A 17500-nucleotide genomic window follows, 5' to 3' on the forward strand; every position below is an offset into this window, starting at 1 on the left:
CGCTCTATAACACGCACCTGACCATAACACGCACATCGTTTTTAGAGGAGGAAAACAAGGGAAAAAACATTCTGAATGAAACAGTGGATGTATCATTTTTGTGCTTCATGCTGTGGCCACAGACATGTGATTTGATGGTGAATTTGGGGTGACCCAATGCAAAAATCCTGAGAATTCCTGTGGATCCATGCTTTGTAACCACATTTTTGCACCATTGCAGCCCCAGGCAACAGTGGGTGCGTGATTTTTTGGGTGCAGGCTGTAGCCATGGACATGCTATGTGATCTGATGGTGAATTTGGGGTGACCCAATGCAAAGATCCTGAGAATCCCTGTGGATCCATGCTTTGTAACCACATTTTTGCACCATTGCAGCCCCAGGCAACAGTGGGTGCGTGCTTTTTTTGGGTGCAGGCTGTAGCCATGGACATGCTATGTGATCTGATGGTGAATTTGAGGTGACCCAATGCAAAGATCCTGAGAATCCCTGTGGATCCATGCTTTGTAACCACATTTTTGCACCATTGCAGCCCCAGGCAACAGTGGGTGCGTGCTTTTTTTGGTGCAGGCTGTAGCCATGGACATGCTATGTGATCTGATGGTGAATTTGGGGTGACCCAATGCAAAGATCCTGAGGATCCATGTGGATCCATGCTTTTTAACCACGTTTTTGCACCATTGCAGCCCCAGGCAACAGTGGGTGCGTGCTTTTTTTGGTGCAGGCTGTAGCCATGGACATGCTATGTGATCTGATGGTGAATTTGGGGTGACCCAATGCAAAGATCCTGAGGATCCATGTGGATCCATGCTTTTTAACCACGTTTTTGCACCACTGCAGCCCCAGGCAACCGTGGGTGCGTGATTTTTTTGGTGCAGGCTGTAGCCATGGACATGCTATGTGATCTGATGGTGAATTTGGGGTGACCCAATGCAAAGATCCTGAGGATCCATGTGGATCCATGCTTTTTAACCACGTTTTTGCACCATTGCAGCCCCAGGCAACAGTGGGTGCGTGATTTTTTTGGTGCAGGCTGTAGCCATGGACATGCTATGTGATCTGATGGTGAATTTGCGGTGACCCAATGCAAAGATCCTGAGGATCCATGTTGATCTATGCTTTGTAACCACATTTTAAGTGGGGAGCGAAGGAAAAACAAAGAAGGGACATGAGAGGGGTGTGCAGAGAAGCAGCTGGCTAAGAATGCTGGAGAGGGATTTAACGGGTGGGAGGAAAGAAAGGCAAAAGTTCCCCCCCCCAAGCCAGCCATCTCTCTCTCTCTCTATCTCTATCTCTCTCTCTCTCTCCCTCCCCCCTCTCTCTTCCTCCCCCCCTCTCTCCCTCTCCCTCCCCCCCTCTCCCTCTCCCTCCCCCACTCTCTCTCCCTCTCCCCCAGCAGCACCGGAGCACAGAGAGGAATTAGAAAGAACGACACTCTGCTTGCCTGGAGGGGAGGGGCTTTCCCTGCTCTTTGTTCCGTTTCAGCAATCACAGCAACAAAACAGAGGAGGGTGGGCAGTAAGACCCTGAGGCAGAATGCAGGAAAGCTGCCACTTCCTCTTTTCAGGTTTCCCTTCTCCGTGACTCGCGATTTGACTTTTGCTTGATTTTTTGGCTCCAGGGACCACACATTCGCTCTATAACACGCACAGATATTTCCCCTTCCTTTTTAGGAGAAAAAATCTGCGTGTTATAGAGGGAAAAATACGGTAACTAAGGTAGGGCTAAACCAAGGTTTGATCAAGAGTCTGCACTGGTGCCCCCACTTGTCTTTTCTCTCCAGGTTGTCATCACCCCATCATCTCCTCCTGCTGGCTGCTGCTCTTTGCCTCACTTCACTCACCCCCCTCCCTCTCCCCTGATTACTTTTTCTGCTGCTATGTCAGCAGTGCTGTCTATCTCTCCTCCTTCCTCTGAAGAAGTTGCAGATTGGGGTTGGCCACTCCTTAGAGCAAAACATTCTGGTGAGTTGGTTGAAGGAGAATGCCTGTGACACTTTGCTGTGGCATCTTAAAACTTAGGTAATCACTCTGCCCAGAAGGCCTCCCTCTAAGAAAGGGCCTCATTTTTTGGCCTCATGTGTAGCAGCACTGTTCTCCATGAAAGACTTCTGCAGGCCCAGGCTGGCAGCAAGGCAAGCGAACAGGGGGCCTGGGGATGCCAGTCCCCCCCACCCGCCCTATGCCACCAGTTTGGCCCTGGGTCAGACGTGAATATTTGCCCTAAATTATAGTATATCCTATGGATTTATGCATGCTTATCCCCATGTTTCCTTTGTTATATTTACATGCAGGAGGGATTTACTTTACGCTCCTCCAAATCATAGCCACATGTGTTCTCACACACAACCACACCTCCTGCTTCTGGGCAAATGAGCAACCACTGCCGCATGGGGGTCCTAGGAATATAACCGAAAGGTGACTTAAATACAGTTTTTATTTTCTTTTTAAAACTGATACACATCCCACTGGCGAGTTGTAACTGACCAGTGAGAAAGCTACTGAAAGACTATTTAACCTGGACAACAAAGCTAGGCAGTTTGTATAAGCATTAGGAAGCAGTAACCACTCACGGACAGGACAGTGAAAATTCAAGTGCTAAGATGCAAGGGAAATGGTGGGAAGTGGGAGATTGCTTTAATATCATCACCTGCTCTTTGTGATATATTACAACACAAATATGACCCATGGTGAAATTTTCATTGTATGCGGAGAGGTCATACTTTCACCCTCTGCCTATTCCGTTGCACAACTTAGTACTCCCATTTGGGAGGAAGAGTCTGGCAACAAAGCCATCCTTCTTTGGGGCGGGGGCGGGGGGGGGGGAGCATGCATGCCACAGATCGGCTGAATTAAACAGTAGGAAAGAGGTCACCAGTGACTTTTGCAATCTACTGTCAGCATCCCTTTTGCAAAATTAAACGATCATCCCTTGTAAAAACTGTTTTATTTCTTCCTCCCCATCCTGCCATGTTCCATGGGCTCAAAAGACTCGGCTCTTCGCCTATTTCCCTATGCGCTCAGATGCCCTTTCTCAAACATTTCTAACTCATCAGCCAGTTTTAATTCCCTCCCTAAAGAATGCTGGAAGCTTGTATTCCCAATATAGTTTTGTAATAGAAAGTAAGATGTCCTTGCTTTTATAACTGAAGGTTTTGTGACTCTGTAAGGAGGCCCTGCTCCCGACTGCACCTTTCGCGTAACTTTATGCTCCGACCAGAGTTTCCTTTTCATATCGGTCCCTGTGAGCTGGAATATTATTATTCATTATATTTTTATTTCCCCCGGACGGTTGTTAAGGTGGCTTACGGATGAAAACAAGAATTAGCAGCACACAAGGGAATTAAAACTAACCTGATGAAAAGCAATCCCAAGATTGCACACCCAAACAATCTGAAACCTCACAGAAAATTTTGCAGATCATCATTTGGAGCCTGCTCCCCTTCCACACTCAGTCTCTGCTACCAGCCCTTGAGGATTCATCCATCTCATTCTAGATTTTGGCCTCGTACTTCCTACTCTAAGCATGTGGTTGGGCTGCTCTGCCTCCTTGCATTGGTTTCCTTCCACAAAATATTTATCTAGGCTAGGGGTTTCCTAGACTATGAATTGCTTCTTGTTCTTGGGGAAGGGGGGGGGGCAACCAGCGGGTCAAGTGAGATAAAGCTATGGTGGTGGTTGTCCCTCTATAGCACAAATCACCCCATAGATAGAAGCTACAACTGAAAAACAAAGGCACAAAGGGTGAAGGGTGCATGTGTTTTGACAGCTGGGGTACCTGCTTACTATGATTATTTGCAATGTGCCTTAATAAGTACAGGTGCCACTATACTGGGCTACACTTTTGTTGTTATCTCTTTCAGACTCACATTTTTCCAAAGCCAGAAGGGTGTGACACAGGTCTGGGTCTGGTGAGGGCCTGAATGGGAGGCTGCTTGGCAACCCTAAGGACATTGCCATGATGGAAGAAAGGTGGGGTATTAATAAATAAATCTACTTTATGTTTTAGAAAGTGGCTCATCTGTTCTCTATGAACTCTGACCTCTCTTAAGGTATTGTAACCAAATTTTGCATGATGGTTCCTGAGATAAAGGAGCACGTTTTTTGCCTAAGTCTGGATAAAATTGGTTGTCATTTTCAAACAAGATGGTGGACTGCAGTTGTTGTTTTTAATGCACTGATTTAAACCAAATTTTGCATGATTATTCCGGAGGTTTCTGTCTATGAATACAACTGGATGTCATTTTGAATCAAGATGGCAGACTGAACCTTTCAAAACTGCACTGATTTGGGGATTTCTTAGAATTCCCAAGCAATGCTGGGCACAGGGCAGCTACTAATTATTATAAGCAGAAATCACCATATATTGTTCACCTATTACACCATGAACTTGATGAAGACATCCCACCAGCAACAATTATATCCCCCAGGTAAAGCTTGCCATACCAGTTTCTCTGCTAAAGAATCTGCACGGCTATCACAATCTTCTGTGCACTGGCATTGTGGTTTCCTGGACAAGTTCCAGGATGCACAATCTGTCTAGACATTGGAGATGTGAAGCCAGGTGGGTCTCCCACTTGCTCTACATAAGCTGAGCATGTGTTCCAGATTGCCTCCAAAGGTCTCCCCCACAGCAGCATGCTGCCAAGAGGGATTGACAAGCTGTCTCTCAAGGATGTTTGTCTGACATTCCAGATCTGCTGACTGCAGAATGAAGTTTTCTTCTGAAGAATTTCAGAGGAACCCACATTGAGGGTGGGTCCTTCAACCTTCTTTCTCTAGGGGCTAAAGCAGCTTGAAGGCGTTACCATTTTCCACTTCAGCACCACCCTCAACATACTATCTGGTCCAACAGAACTGTGAGAAAGAGGATATTTGTCCTGTTATGCTCTCAAGGAAGCATGCTGTGTCCTTTTCTCATCCCCTCACCTCTGCAGGCCCACATAAGGATTATGTAGTCTTTCTATCAATAAATGTATGGGAAGTGGGGAAATGATAAAGTCTTCAACCTGCTACTTCAATTACTCAAAAGCCTCGTTTGGTAGAAGATCATTAAGAAGTGTATGAAGGACGGGTACAAGATATGTATCAGGGCATGCCAAAACTTAGATGCAGAAAAAAATTAAATCATTTGAATGTGTGTCCAGGACATCCCATATCAGACTATAAGCATGTCTGATTTCCAGGTATTTATCCTTTGATGCTTCTCTACCATTTCATACCGAAGCACAGAATATACAGCATGGACTCTAGGAAATAAGGTATGTTGTGAGGTTGGGAAACAGCACACGGGTGGCGCACAGAGGTGGTGTACATAATATCACCCTGTCAGTGGTGCATTCATCTCAAAGTCATACTTAGGGGACTTTAGATGTTTTGGATGAGTTCATCCAAGCCCAGAAAACCTGTCCATGCAAATGCAGTAATGAACTCCAAGAAACTTTCAGCAAAAGCTAGCAATGAAATGCAAACATCAAGAAGCATGCTATGATTAACACAAAGCCATGGTTAAGAAAGACTAACGAAGACGGATATGTTAGATCAAATAATTGAATTTATTTAATCCACTTGAAGTGAACTTGAAAACTTTGGAGGATATATATATGGGGGGACGGACCCCTGACCATTAGGTCCAGTCGTGACCGACTCTGGGGTTGCGCGCTCATCTCACTCTATAGGCCAAGGGAGCTGGCTTTTGTCCGCAGACAGCTTCCGGGTCATGTTCCCAGCATGACTAAGCCACTTCTGGCGAACCAGAGCAGCACACGGAAACGCTGTTTACCTTCCCGCCGGAGCGGTACCTATTTATCTACTTGCGTAGATATCTACGTGTGTACACACACACACACACACACACACACACACACTTTGGCTACCTATCATGGAGATAGGAGCTTAAGGATTTAGTCTTACAGTAGTGAATTTAGCTCTTACAATTACCATTTTGTTTCTCTGCCTTTGTGGTATCCTAGGGAAACTATATCCCAAATTATATTCAATGCTATTTTAAAAACACAACAACAACAAAACCCTGCCACAGAAAAGGCAACTGACTCAAGGAGTAAAAAGTGTTAACTTTTATTGTGCTCATTTTGAGTCATACACTGAAATGTTCACAAGAGAAAGTTTGCATAGCCTTTTGCCAACAGAAGTGAATCCAATAAAAGGTATCATTTTACCTATTTTGTTGGATTTAGAGAGCAGAGGTTATGAACATGTGTGCTTTTAGGGGAAAGGGTGTTGCTTTTGGATTTTACTGCCACTAAATCATGCACAACATGCTCGGAGCCCTGTGTTCTGATAGACATCAACATCCAGTAATACTTGGCTTCACTTTGTAGCGAACAATGCACCTAAGGCTTACCCACCCTACACGCTTTTGTGCCTTATTGCTTAAGTTGATTGCCTTTTTGTAGCAAGCATAATTCTGCCTCCCTTTTCGCCTCTAACTTTATAAGTTGGCACAGGCACTGCATATAATTGACAAACTAATGCAGTAATGCATTTGACTGTTTTAGATTATATTATTAATAAGCTTGCAGCAAAAGCGCGCACACAGAGAGAAGGCAACAAAAATTCATATTTTATATGTCCTGTTGTTGCTGTTGTTTCGTTTTAAAACAGCAGCAAGAAAGAACACCAGTTCCCCTCCCTCCCCCGATGACCAAGGAGTATAAAAGAATTAAACACTCTTATTTGATATTCAGGTTTTGTTTACCAGAATGTTGCTCCATTTTGATCTCTAAATGACTAATCACTGTAAAAGTGTTTTTTGTGGGGGGGTTTTGTGTGTGTTTGTGTGTTTTAAGAATAAGAAGAAACAAGGTATCCTCCAACTGCAGGGCAATGTTTTGGGACCTGGCCAAGCGATGGGCACTTTGTACTGCGATTCAAATACCCCCTCCCCCAGTTTTTACTTATAATTCAAATTATGGCAAGCAAATTAGCAGAATACCTGGGGTTGTATTCAACTAAGTCATGCTGAGCAGACCCACAGAAATCAAGGGACTTTGTTACTCACGGCTAAGCTGAGTCTATTGATTTAAATGGGTCTACTTTAAGTATGACTTCATCAGAGGCAACCCCCTGAAGACTGAACTATGACCCTGGACACAAGGCAAAGAGCAGCACCTGAGAGATCTGGCCATTTGAAGATGATTAGTGCGGGGGCAAGGATGTTAGACTGCAGGGGGAATATGTGGGTATATTACATGTGTATGAGAAAGGATTGGTCAAGAAATGGGTGTGTAAGAGTGGGTCAGAGCAGGCGAGTGGAGACAGATTTGGAATGATTCTGCCCACTTTATATCGGCAGGATAAAATATGACTACAGTACTTGAAGAGCAAACAAGAGTATTTCATACTTTGTTCACCTTAGTCAACACTAAAAATAGGCGTTCTTTCTTCCTGCTGTCTAAAAACAGAAGCAAAAAGAAAAACAGGATATATACGATACCTCTGGGACAGCTGTCCAGGAGGAAAGTTACATCCCTGAGAGTAGAACAATGGAATTTGGGTGGGTGGGTGAGATAACGAGATAAGGCTATAAAGCCTTGGGCAGAGGGCAGGGATTGGGAACTTGTGGCCCTCCAAATGTTGGGGGACTCCATCTCCCAGCAGCCTCAGCCAGCATGGCCAATTCTCAGGGATGATGGGAGCTGTAGCTGCAGCCTTGGATTCAAATAGACATCAAACATCACTCTGGCTCTTTGGCTTCCCAGCCTGCCACTTTTATACTAATAGCTTCTTGCTGACATCTTTGTTCTCAATTCTGCCTTTGTCCTTCTAACTACCCGTGAGTTGAGGGAGAGGGCTCACCCATTTGCCATCTCACACAGAGCCCCCTCCTTTGTTCAGCTTAATGGTCCACCACCTCTGCTATCACCTCAACACAAAGTTAGCCCGGCTATTCTAAGAATTATAAGGGGGCTTAGGCATTCATCCCAATCCTTACAAAACTCATAACATTATTATGATATATGGCTTGTTTCGCACAAGCAGGAGATCACTTCTGCTTATGCAAGGCAGCCCTCCCTTGCAATTCTGCCAGTTTCCCTATCCTATGCTATCTCTGAGGATCTCCCCAATCTCAGGTGGGGGGGGGGTGTGCAGTGGAGGAAGAGACAAAGACCCACACTGATCAAGCAGAGTTCCAATCACACTTCTTTAAATCCAACCATTTGGGATTGTTGCCGTTTACGGAATGCAAAGGCACCTTAGCCTGCTTCAGAGGTTGCAGTCGGAAATTGAACAACCACAAGAGATGCTCTCCTATTGCCATTTCCATCCATCTTCTGCAGTGGGGGGGGGGTGTCTTCCATGTTCTGGAGGCTTCCTGCATATTTTAGAATCCTGAAAAATTAAGAGGCTAAAATGCACAGGAAGCCTCAACAAATACCGTCGTACCTTGGTTTTTGAACAGTTTGGTTCTTGAACGTTTTGGCTCCCCAACGCCACAAACCCACAAGTGAATCTTACAGTTTGCAAACTATTTTTGGAAGCCAAATATCTGACACAGCTTCCGCGGCTTCTGATTGGCTGCAGGAGCCTCCAATCGGAAGCCATGCCTTGGTTTCTGATCGTTTTGGAAGTCAAATGGACTTCCGGAACGGATTCCGTTTGAGAACCAAGGTACGAGTATATAGGAGATTCTCCACTTCAGAAGGTTGCCTCCCAACTTGCAGTGGGTGATAAGAACAGCAGTGGGGCACACTTTTAATTGTAACGCCTGAAGAGGGCTCTTGTGTTCTTGTTCAAGTGCACCTGTTACAATTAACACTGTAAAACAAGCTAATGGATAAACAAAAGTATCTGCATAGGGGACAACTTACCATCATAGTCCCACAATAGTTTCATTTCATGGTTACTTTTAAAAAATGACCAAGAATGAGACAAACAATTGGTAGCCTTAGGTATGATAAAAGACACTGGAATGGCAAAGAACACAAGGAACAAATCTATACACCTTCTACAGTATGATCCCGCATTAACAGAGTTCAAGAAGCGAGTACATTTCTTTCCCATAGCTAAGCTCTTAGTCAGGGGTTAAAGTTGACCCTTCTGACAGTATTCTCCTTGCCCTATCCAGCACCATTCACCACTGCCACTGCACAACGAGCAATTAAAACTTGCATTCAGCTGGAGTTATTAACATGCTGCCCAAAGTGATGTGATAAACTACTCCATGTCTGTGGCGGTAACTCTACTTATAAATAATTCAGCAAGGAGCACGTTCTCCGAAGGAGACACTTGAAGCAAACGAAGCATTTTACTGAGCAGGGCTTGTATAACGCACATCTCTTACTCCTGAGCTACATTTTGGAAATCCTACCCCCTTTCAAGCATCTACCTTGGTCCTGCCCATGTTGCATTTTAACACACACACACACCCAGTCTCTCTTGCGCACTGAAGCCGCAGAACCACAGCCACGACAAAAGGGCAAGCCCTTGCATGGCAGCAAAAGCTATTTAGCTGAACTCGAAGAAAGAGCGAATGTCAAGGTAAAAATTTAAGGATTGTTTTTCTCTCTTTGAAGCCTCCGTGTGTAGCTATGCAATAGTATTGACTCAAGAAGTAATGCTGAGCAGTGGAAGTGTTCAGTCAGCATTTTAAACTATTATGAGCTACCTTCTGAACCATTGCCAAGTTAATAGACAATGAAAGATAATGAGCTTGAAATTGGGTGTTAAATTGCATTTTTGGTTCTCTCCTCTTTTTTTTCTTGAAGTTTAACCATTTCCTGCAGAAACAACATTTTCTTTCGGTCTGTCCTTATGCAAATGTCCACTTTTAGGTCACAAGAGAAAACTGCAGATGGAGAGAGTGGAGTCATCTAATTTTCTTGCATAGATTTGCTGCATTGGGAAAGGAATTACAGAAAACGTAGGCAGGGATACTTCTGGGGTAGGGAGCAGGCATTATAAAAAGGTAAAGGTACCCCTGCCTGTACGGGCCAGTCGTGTCCGACTCTGGGGTTGTGTGCCCATCTCACTTAAGAGGCCGGGGGCCAGCGCTGTCCGAAGACACTTCCAGGTCACGTGGCCAGCATGACAAGCTGCATCTGGCGAGCCAGCGCAGCACACGGAACGCCGTTTACCTTCCTGCTAGTAAGCGGTCCCTATTTATCTACTTGCACCCGGGGGTGCTTTCGAACTGCTAGGTTGGCAGGCGCTGGGACCGAGCAACGGGAGCGCACCCCGCCGCGGGGATTCGAACCGCCGACCTTAAGATCGGCAAGCCCTAGGCTCAGTGGTTTAGACCACAGCGCCACCCGCGTCCCAGCAGGCATTATATCACTCCATTATCCCGGACAACATAATTTGGGAATGTGCCTCCAGTTGTATTGTCAGGAATGCATTTATTAGCATTGTTACAAATATCAGTTACTTGATACTGACATCCTGGAATGAGGGTACCACTTGCTTTTTCAGGGTATAGTGTGCCATGACATTCTCCTGCATGAGTGGAAGCTGTGGAAGCCACTGGGAAGTTCTCCTGCCCACACCACACAGAAATGAATGGGACCTTTGCAAGCACATAGGAAGGTGTGAGCCATAGGGAAGTTTTCCAATGCAGGCACCTTCCAAATGAATGACAGCCTCATTAGGCCAATACCATGCACAGTATCCACTTAGAATAATGAAGCATGTGGAAGAGAACCTCACTGTGTACTGCATCTATATTTGCTGAAATTTATTTCCACCCCTTTCAAAGGCTGAAGCCAGGCAACAACTTCCATTTAAAAACATGGAATTAGTAGAAAATATTGACATGGTGGCTCATGAAAATTCAGATGCTCTCTCCAGTTGGTTAACATCAACCTACCAAACAGCAACACTAAAAAGCCCTTATATTGCACTCAGCAGATGCTCAGGTTTCGGCAGACTTTGGAGAATGAGATTTCTCATCTGCGGTGCAGCTGCCAAGAATGCTGCTTTCCATGGCCTTGTCATTCAAAGTTGGCCACCACTATTAAGAAAGGGCTATATTAAGAATTGTGATTGGACGTGGGGAAGGAAGCAGCCTCTACAGGACTCGGGCCGTTCTGAAATTTAGACATTAAGACTGGCACCCCAAATTACGCTCAAACACTTCTGAGACATAATCCAGACACAAGGAGTCAATGCAGTGACTCCTTTCCCCTAATACCAATGCAAAACAATTGTGGAATTCCAGCCACCTCTGCCCAGTTTTCAAAGGCAACTGAAAACAAAAAACATTAGAGTAGCAAAATCACAGGTTGAAGCAGCTGAGGTCGAAAATTGAAATAGGTCAACACAAAGCAAAGTTTTTAAGGTTCATAAGGTCCACAAAGTAAGAGTCCATAATAATATTTCAGGGTTGGGAGCCCCAATAATAACAGATGCCCACAAGGCAGGATTCAACTAAGTTGTTGTAAATGGAACGAGGACCACTTACACGAAAGGACTTGATCCCCCTTTTATCCTCCTTGACTCCCCTAAATCTTCTTTGGGAGGTTGGGGGGAAGAGGGGGGAGTCCCATGGTATAAGTGAACCTCGTTCTCCACAAACACACCCCACTTAGCACAACACTGAATTCCAGTACATCTCTTCACTTTGGAGTAACATAGGAAGCTGGCCTATACTGAGCCACACCAAATGGTTGTCTAGTTCAGTGTGGCTTACATTGACTGGCAGCACCTGTTCATGGGATCAGACAGAGCCCTACCTGGAGATACCAGGGCATGAACCAGGACTCCGCCACTGAGCCTGGGCTTTTCCCTAAGCCTACACCTTTTTGCACAATCCACACTTCTTCTGATTCTCTCCTCACACCCCACGCCCCAAAATCTGGTGACCTGAAGCATGTGGCCTGTCACAATTGCATGATGAGCATTCCTGCTCTTGTTACCCTTCACTGGCTATCATTTTTGGGAGCGGGAAAACTCAGAATGCTATGACATCCTTGCGCAATGCATTTGGCCTTGCTAGATGTTTCCAGGAGAGAGAGAAAGTGGGGATTCGGGTAGCTGTTCTTTGGAGCAGGAACCGTGCCATGTGATTCTCTTCTTTGCGTACTGGTGTTGTAAAGGGTTTTCTTTGAAATGTAACAAAACAGCCTTAAAACAGAGGGAGAAGAGATGTGGTACTCACCTGGTCAGTCACCTGAACACACCAGTGGAGATTAAATTAAGATAGGGAGGTAAGCTTATCCTCATTAGTATAATTGTAGGATCCCTCTTCCACTTTCCTTTTATACTAATGAATTAAATTAATCCAGGTTCATTTTTATAAGCCTCTTGGGTTCAAACATGGAGGACAGTCATTTTAGAAAACAATAAATTAAAAAAAGCATGTAGCATGCATTAAGCGCACGTATTTCATAAGACCCTAGGTTAATACAACTGGCATCTAGTGTAATTAATCCTTGTTAGTGTAACAACTAATATCCCTCCCTAGCATGTTTCCTTTAAACATTAGGATGTTAATTAAATGTTTTCTGGTTTTCTCTCCTTTTTAGAAGGAAGGGGAGGGGGGCCTTTTTTCTTTTTTTTCCTTTTTGGTCTGTAGTCTTCAATACACAACAATACCTTGGAATACCTATTCAGAATAAATACCTTATAGAGATGTTTCCTTACAATGTCTGGTCTCTTGCATAAATTCTGAAGCCTTTTAAAAAGCTGTTCAGGTGTAGAATACAGATATTCAGCTGCAGGAAAAACAGATACATTTTTAATGAAACAAAAACCTCAAAGCACACACTCGATATTAGTCACTTTACTAATTAAAAATGCATATTGCTCTGTGCCGCCTCGTGTTTTACATTATTTAAGCATGATTTTATAAGGTTACCTCAGCTCACAAGGATGTTTAATGCTAAATAAGACTGTGTAGTTGTGCTGTTTAGACATCTCCTTTGGGTGATTAAAATACATTATTCTAATGTAACACAATGCATATGTGAGACATTTAGTGATGAGATTTTTCAAAGGACTGGTACTACATTAGTGTGTATCCTGTAGCAGGGTTGAATATTATTAAGTATTAAATTGTTTAAATAATTTGGTGTGATTTTTCAGGCCTAAATTTTTCTCTCTGTATGTCATCTTAAAAAAAATATAAAAAATCTGCAAGCTATCGCTTCCGAAGCGACCTTTTTAATAAAATCTATCACTATAGACTGTGTATGCTAACAATGAAGAATGCTATTTCAAAACTTGCTTTTGTGTTATCTTGAAAGAACAGATGGTAAATATAAACTTCGTCTAATGTATTAAAACACATTAAAAAAATTCCTCAGCGCTAACATGGTAGCTTGCCAAATAAACAATTGCTCTTGCTTAAGTTTATTCTCAAACTTTGCGTTTTAGAATTAATTATAAATTAAAACCACAGCAGAAAAAATGCAGAAGTAGGAAACTACCTGGAAATATTTCTGGATAGACCAAAGCTTTGGGACAGAGTGGATAGCAGCCACAGTGCACAGCTTCTATCCTGGGGAAGAAGAAAAAAAGGGAGGGCAATGCAGATTATGTACCATTATTACATTATTGAGCCCCAAAGCATATTTTGGGCCAACAGCACAGAAGTTGGCTGCAACAATCGTATTCCCTGTACATCAGTGTAATCTCCCTAAATGCCAAAGTTGCTCTTTTTAAAAGATAATTTTATTGATCACAAGAATTACATAGAACAGAACAGCAAGCATATGTTTTGTTCACTGAATAAATGAAAACACAGCTCTCCTTAAAAAAGAAAGAAAGAAAAGATACTGCTCAACACGTTTTCATAATCAGCAGACTGTGACTGGGGGGACGTGGGGAACCCACAATACTCTCTCTCTCTCTCTCTCTCTCTCTCTCTCTCTTTCTTTCTTTCTTTCTTTCTTTCTTTCTTTCGTTTCCCAAAATGCTGTCAAACACAAATATGAAGGAACTGGTTTGAAAGAACCATCAGTGCAATCCAGCAGCCGGTTATAGACATCTGCGTTTCTTTAGAATCATTGAGGTGGAATCTGCACACATATAAAAAACGTTCCTAAAATGCTTTTTTTTTTTTTTTTTTTTTTAAAGTGTTTTTAAAAATACATTGAATTCTCCATAAGGCTCACCATCGCCATCTGGTGTCACATTGTATATTGCACTTAAAGCACACTTAAACCATTTTATTTGCAGCTGTCATAGCTGAGTCCTGAGACATCATTGCATGTAACCATGTACTGGAATGCAGCCAGTAGTTGTGGCCCAGTGACACGGCGATCCATGCGCACTAACGCAACTGAGGGTTGAAAGCGCAGGAGATAGAAAGCATCCTTTACCATACCCGAGTAAAACTGCTTAGCTTGGAAGGCTCAGGGCAGGCTGGGTGACGCACACAACTCTGTTCCAAGCTCCTTGGCATCTGCTGTCTGAGGTGATGCTCTCGCTTTGCCTAATGATAGGGCCAGGCCTGCTCCTCCTGGACTCCCCATGTTTAAACACCGAGAATGTTTTTAAAAGTGGTTTGGGTGCTACCTGCTTCTGCTGAGAGCAGGAAACTGACTGAGCTGTAACCCTAAGCCCTGCCAAATTCAATCGGGATTTCTCCCAGGTAGAAGAAGAGTTTGGATTTGATATCCCGCTTTATCACTACCCGAAGCAATCTTAAAGCGGCTAACATTCTCCTTTCCCTTCCTCCCCCACAACAAACACTCTGAGAAGTGAGTGAGGCTGAGAGACTTCAGAGAAATGTGACTGGCCCAAGGTTACCCAGCAGCTGCATGTGGAGGAGCAGGGAATCGAACCCGGTTCACCAGATTATGAGTCTACTGCTCTTAACCACTACAACACACTGGCTAGTGGAGTTACAATTTCAGCCTAGAAAGCTCTAGTTCAAGTGCTCACTTGGCATGGCGTAGGTTTCTACCTCTTTGCCGCCGCCATGATCTTTATGTGAATAAATTCAGTGACTGTCTGTAAACACTGCGTAAGGCCGTCTGGCAATGCATAATAGATTGAACCCATAATAGATTAGCTATATGTGTATGCCTATATACTTTTAATTACTAATTATAACCTAACCTTTACTTACAAATGTGTTATCCAAGCACTCCTTTGTCTTGGGACTATTTATTTATTTATTTATTTATTTATTTATTAAGCGATTTGCAGAGTGGCACGCTTAAGACACAATTTGCAACTCCATGGCTTCAGCAGGCAAATGCAAAAACAATGCTAGAGCGTTGCAGCAAAGCATTTTTGTTAATCTTTCCATGCAGTTATGCACTGAGTTACAACTGCTTTAGCTTTTCTGCCCCCCTGCCCCCTCGCGTAACGGCCAATCATCGGACATACAGTAAACTTTAAAGATAAAGCTGTAAAATCTGTCGGTCGGAAATTCTGCAGTGAAATAGAAAACCACTTTTTTAAAAAAACAGTTTATTTTCTGAAATTATTTTAATTGGCACCCAAATGCTGAAGGACCGTCTTTTCTTTTCTAACTTTAGTATTCGCCTCCCCTTTGTGAAAGAGGAAGGCCATGTCAATATTCACTTTATTGATGTGTGCTTTGTTTTCCCAGCATTTTTCTTTTTCACTTTTTAAGAAAGAAAAAAAAGTATTTGCCACTGACTATAATTTAGCTGGTAGGGCTTTCTTTCTGAATTCAAGATGTACACCACAACCGAACTCTTAAGGACAAACAACTTCCAATATGACATCACCAAATGCAATGGGCAGAAATTTAGGATTATAGCTACCTTGCAACAAGTGAGGGGGAAGGATTTAATGGGGACACGAGAGGAAGACCCAGACTTCCCATTTCTGCTCCCTCCTGCACCAGCCCTCAACGCTGCCTGCGAACATGACCATGCAATATGTATGGTGTAATTGGAAACAAGGGTCCTAATTGAATCACTGGGAATCCTTCAAAGCAGGTCTCCACACACATCCGCGTGGATCATACTCCTTATTTAAAGGCAAATACTTACTAAAAGCCGAGAAGATGGTTATATTTTTGATCATTAAATTACTGTTGGGTCATAACTGTCAAAGAGCAGAGATTTTCAAAGGAAGCTTTCATTGCTGCTCTCCTCCCCCCCCCCCAAAAAAAAGCACTGTGGAGATTTTAGCGATATACCTCAGATCATGAAATTATGTAAAAGCAAGTGATTTTCAAATTGATCTCTTTCCCTGAAAGAGAACATCAGGCCAAGCTGCAGTTTAAAGAGTCACCTTTAAAACACTGTGTAGGAAGAGTCCTTCTCAAGGACTCTGTCCGTCTCACAAATTAGTAAAACCAGGATTCAATATTTATGTAATTTGACAGATAAAAAAAAAAGTAGGATTTGGAATTAATCCTTTTATTTGAAAATGACCTTACATACTGATGCAAAGATAAATACGTCATGCCAATATACTCCGAGAGGGTTCGGGAAGAACGGGCCACAATGGGTAGCACAAAATGCAGCTTTTTTAAAAAAACAAATTCATTTTTAAAATATATAGGTTCAGCCCAATGAAAGGCGATCTGCACCTGGAAACAGGCTCAAAATGCAGATCCCTCGTATATGCTATGAGGGAAGTTATGTAACCCCACATTCAGTAACCTGGCTTGCACATAATACAGATAGGGGCCCCATAGGTACAGAAGTAGATCTATGGAGTGTGGCAATGACCTAACTTGTTTCTCTACCCAGGATAAGGAAATCTGTGGCCCGTGAGCTATTGCTGGCCTTCAACTGCCAACATCCCTGACCATTGGGCCTGCTGGCTGGGTGTGATGGAAGCTGGCGTTCCAAGAGCAGCAGGAGGGCCAGAGATTGCCCACACCTGCTTCAAGCTTCTTCTGCGCTAAGTTCAAACCTTTGCAACTGCAGCTATTCCTCAGTTTTGATTCCTGAATATCCCCAGCGAAACAACAGAGTCCCATTGTTAAAATGACCTTTATATTCCAATTAAGAAATCATCTGCTAAATCTATGAATCTTAATATTCAGTTCTATTCCCTTCAATTCATACAATTTATCTGCAAATAGTTGTTGGGCTTCTGATTCTAAATATAATTAGCTGATAATTTTGCTTGGCTGAATTACTTTTCTGGAGGGCCTGCTAAGTCTCTCAGTTGCATTATCTGGCAATAATGAATCTGATAGGTGAAATTTTTTACTGTAATGAGGATGAGACACAGTTGTGACACCTGAGTCTAGTAATAACAGAAGACTGCTAATTATCGACAGCACTTTTTTGTGTGATGCACAGAGGAAGAAAAAAACCCCTCATTATTAAAAAAATAAAAAGTTACAATTATAAGTGACACCAGAGGAGAGTAAATAAAATGGAGTGATTAAAACATTGCTGCTTTAAGGGTGTTTTTAATTAAGTGGAAATGCTAATGTTGTCATACTTAGCAGATGGGATTAAAATTAGTTATTGTAAGTAACTCATATTTTGTGTTATAGTTTCCACAGCATGTCTACAAGATCTAAGAAAGTGATACATTCCATAAGACATTTTTTTAATATAAAAAATTAAACTCTCATATTCTTTACAACCCGTAATAATGAA

At 43.0% G+C, this 17500-nt stretch overlaps 1 protein-coding gene across 13 annotated transcripts in view; it reads right to left on the reverse strand.

Moving 5' to 3' along the window:
* Nucleotides 1-17500, reverse strand: part of QTMAN (queuosine-tRNA mannosyltransferase) — a 347554-nt gene that overhangs the window by 149701 nt on the left and 180353 nt on the right. For 8 of the 13 annotated variants that reach the window (XR_013394557.1, XR_013394552.1, XR_013394553.1 and 5 more), the window contains 2 exons: nucleotides 13382-13452; nucleotides 12576-12667 (listed from right to left, as the gene is read on the reverse strand). Coding sequence is in view for 6 of the 13 variants with exons in the window: in XM_077935819.1 (XP_077791945.1) it covers nucleotides 12576-12667; nucleotides 13382-13452 (163 nt within the window). In the remaining 7 variants the exon portion in view is untranslated. Of the gene's footprint in view, nucleotides 1-1863; nucleotides 1943-10164; nucleotides 12668-13381; nucleotides 13453-17500 lie in introns of those variants that run through there. The other 5 variants (XM_077935806.1, XM_077935791.1, XM_077935809.1 and 2 more) reach the window with 4 other exon arrangements.

This window comes from Podarcis muralis, chromosome 1 (genome assembly GCF_964188315.1).
Source record: "Podarcis muralis chromosome 1, rPodMur119.hap1.1, whole genome shotgun sequence".
In the NCBI taxonomy this organism is placed as follows: domain Eukaryota; kingdom Metazoa; phylum Chordata; class Lepidosauria; order Squamata; family Lacertidae; genus Podarcis; species Podarcis muralis.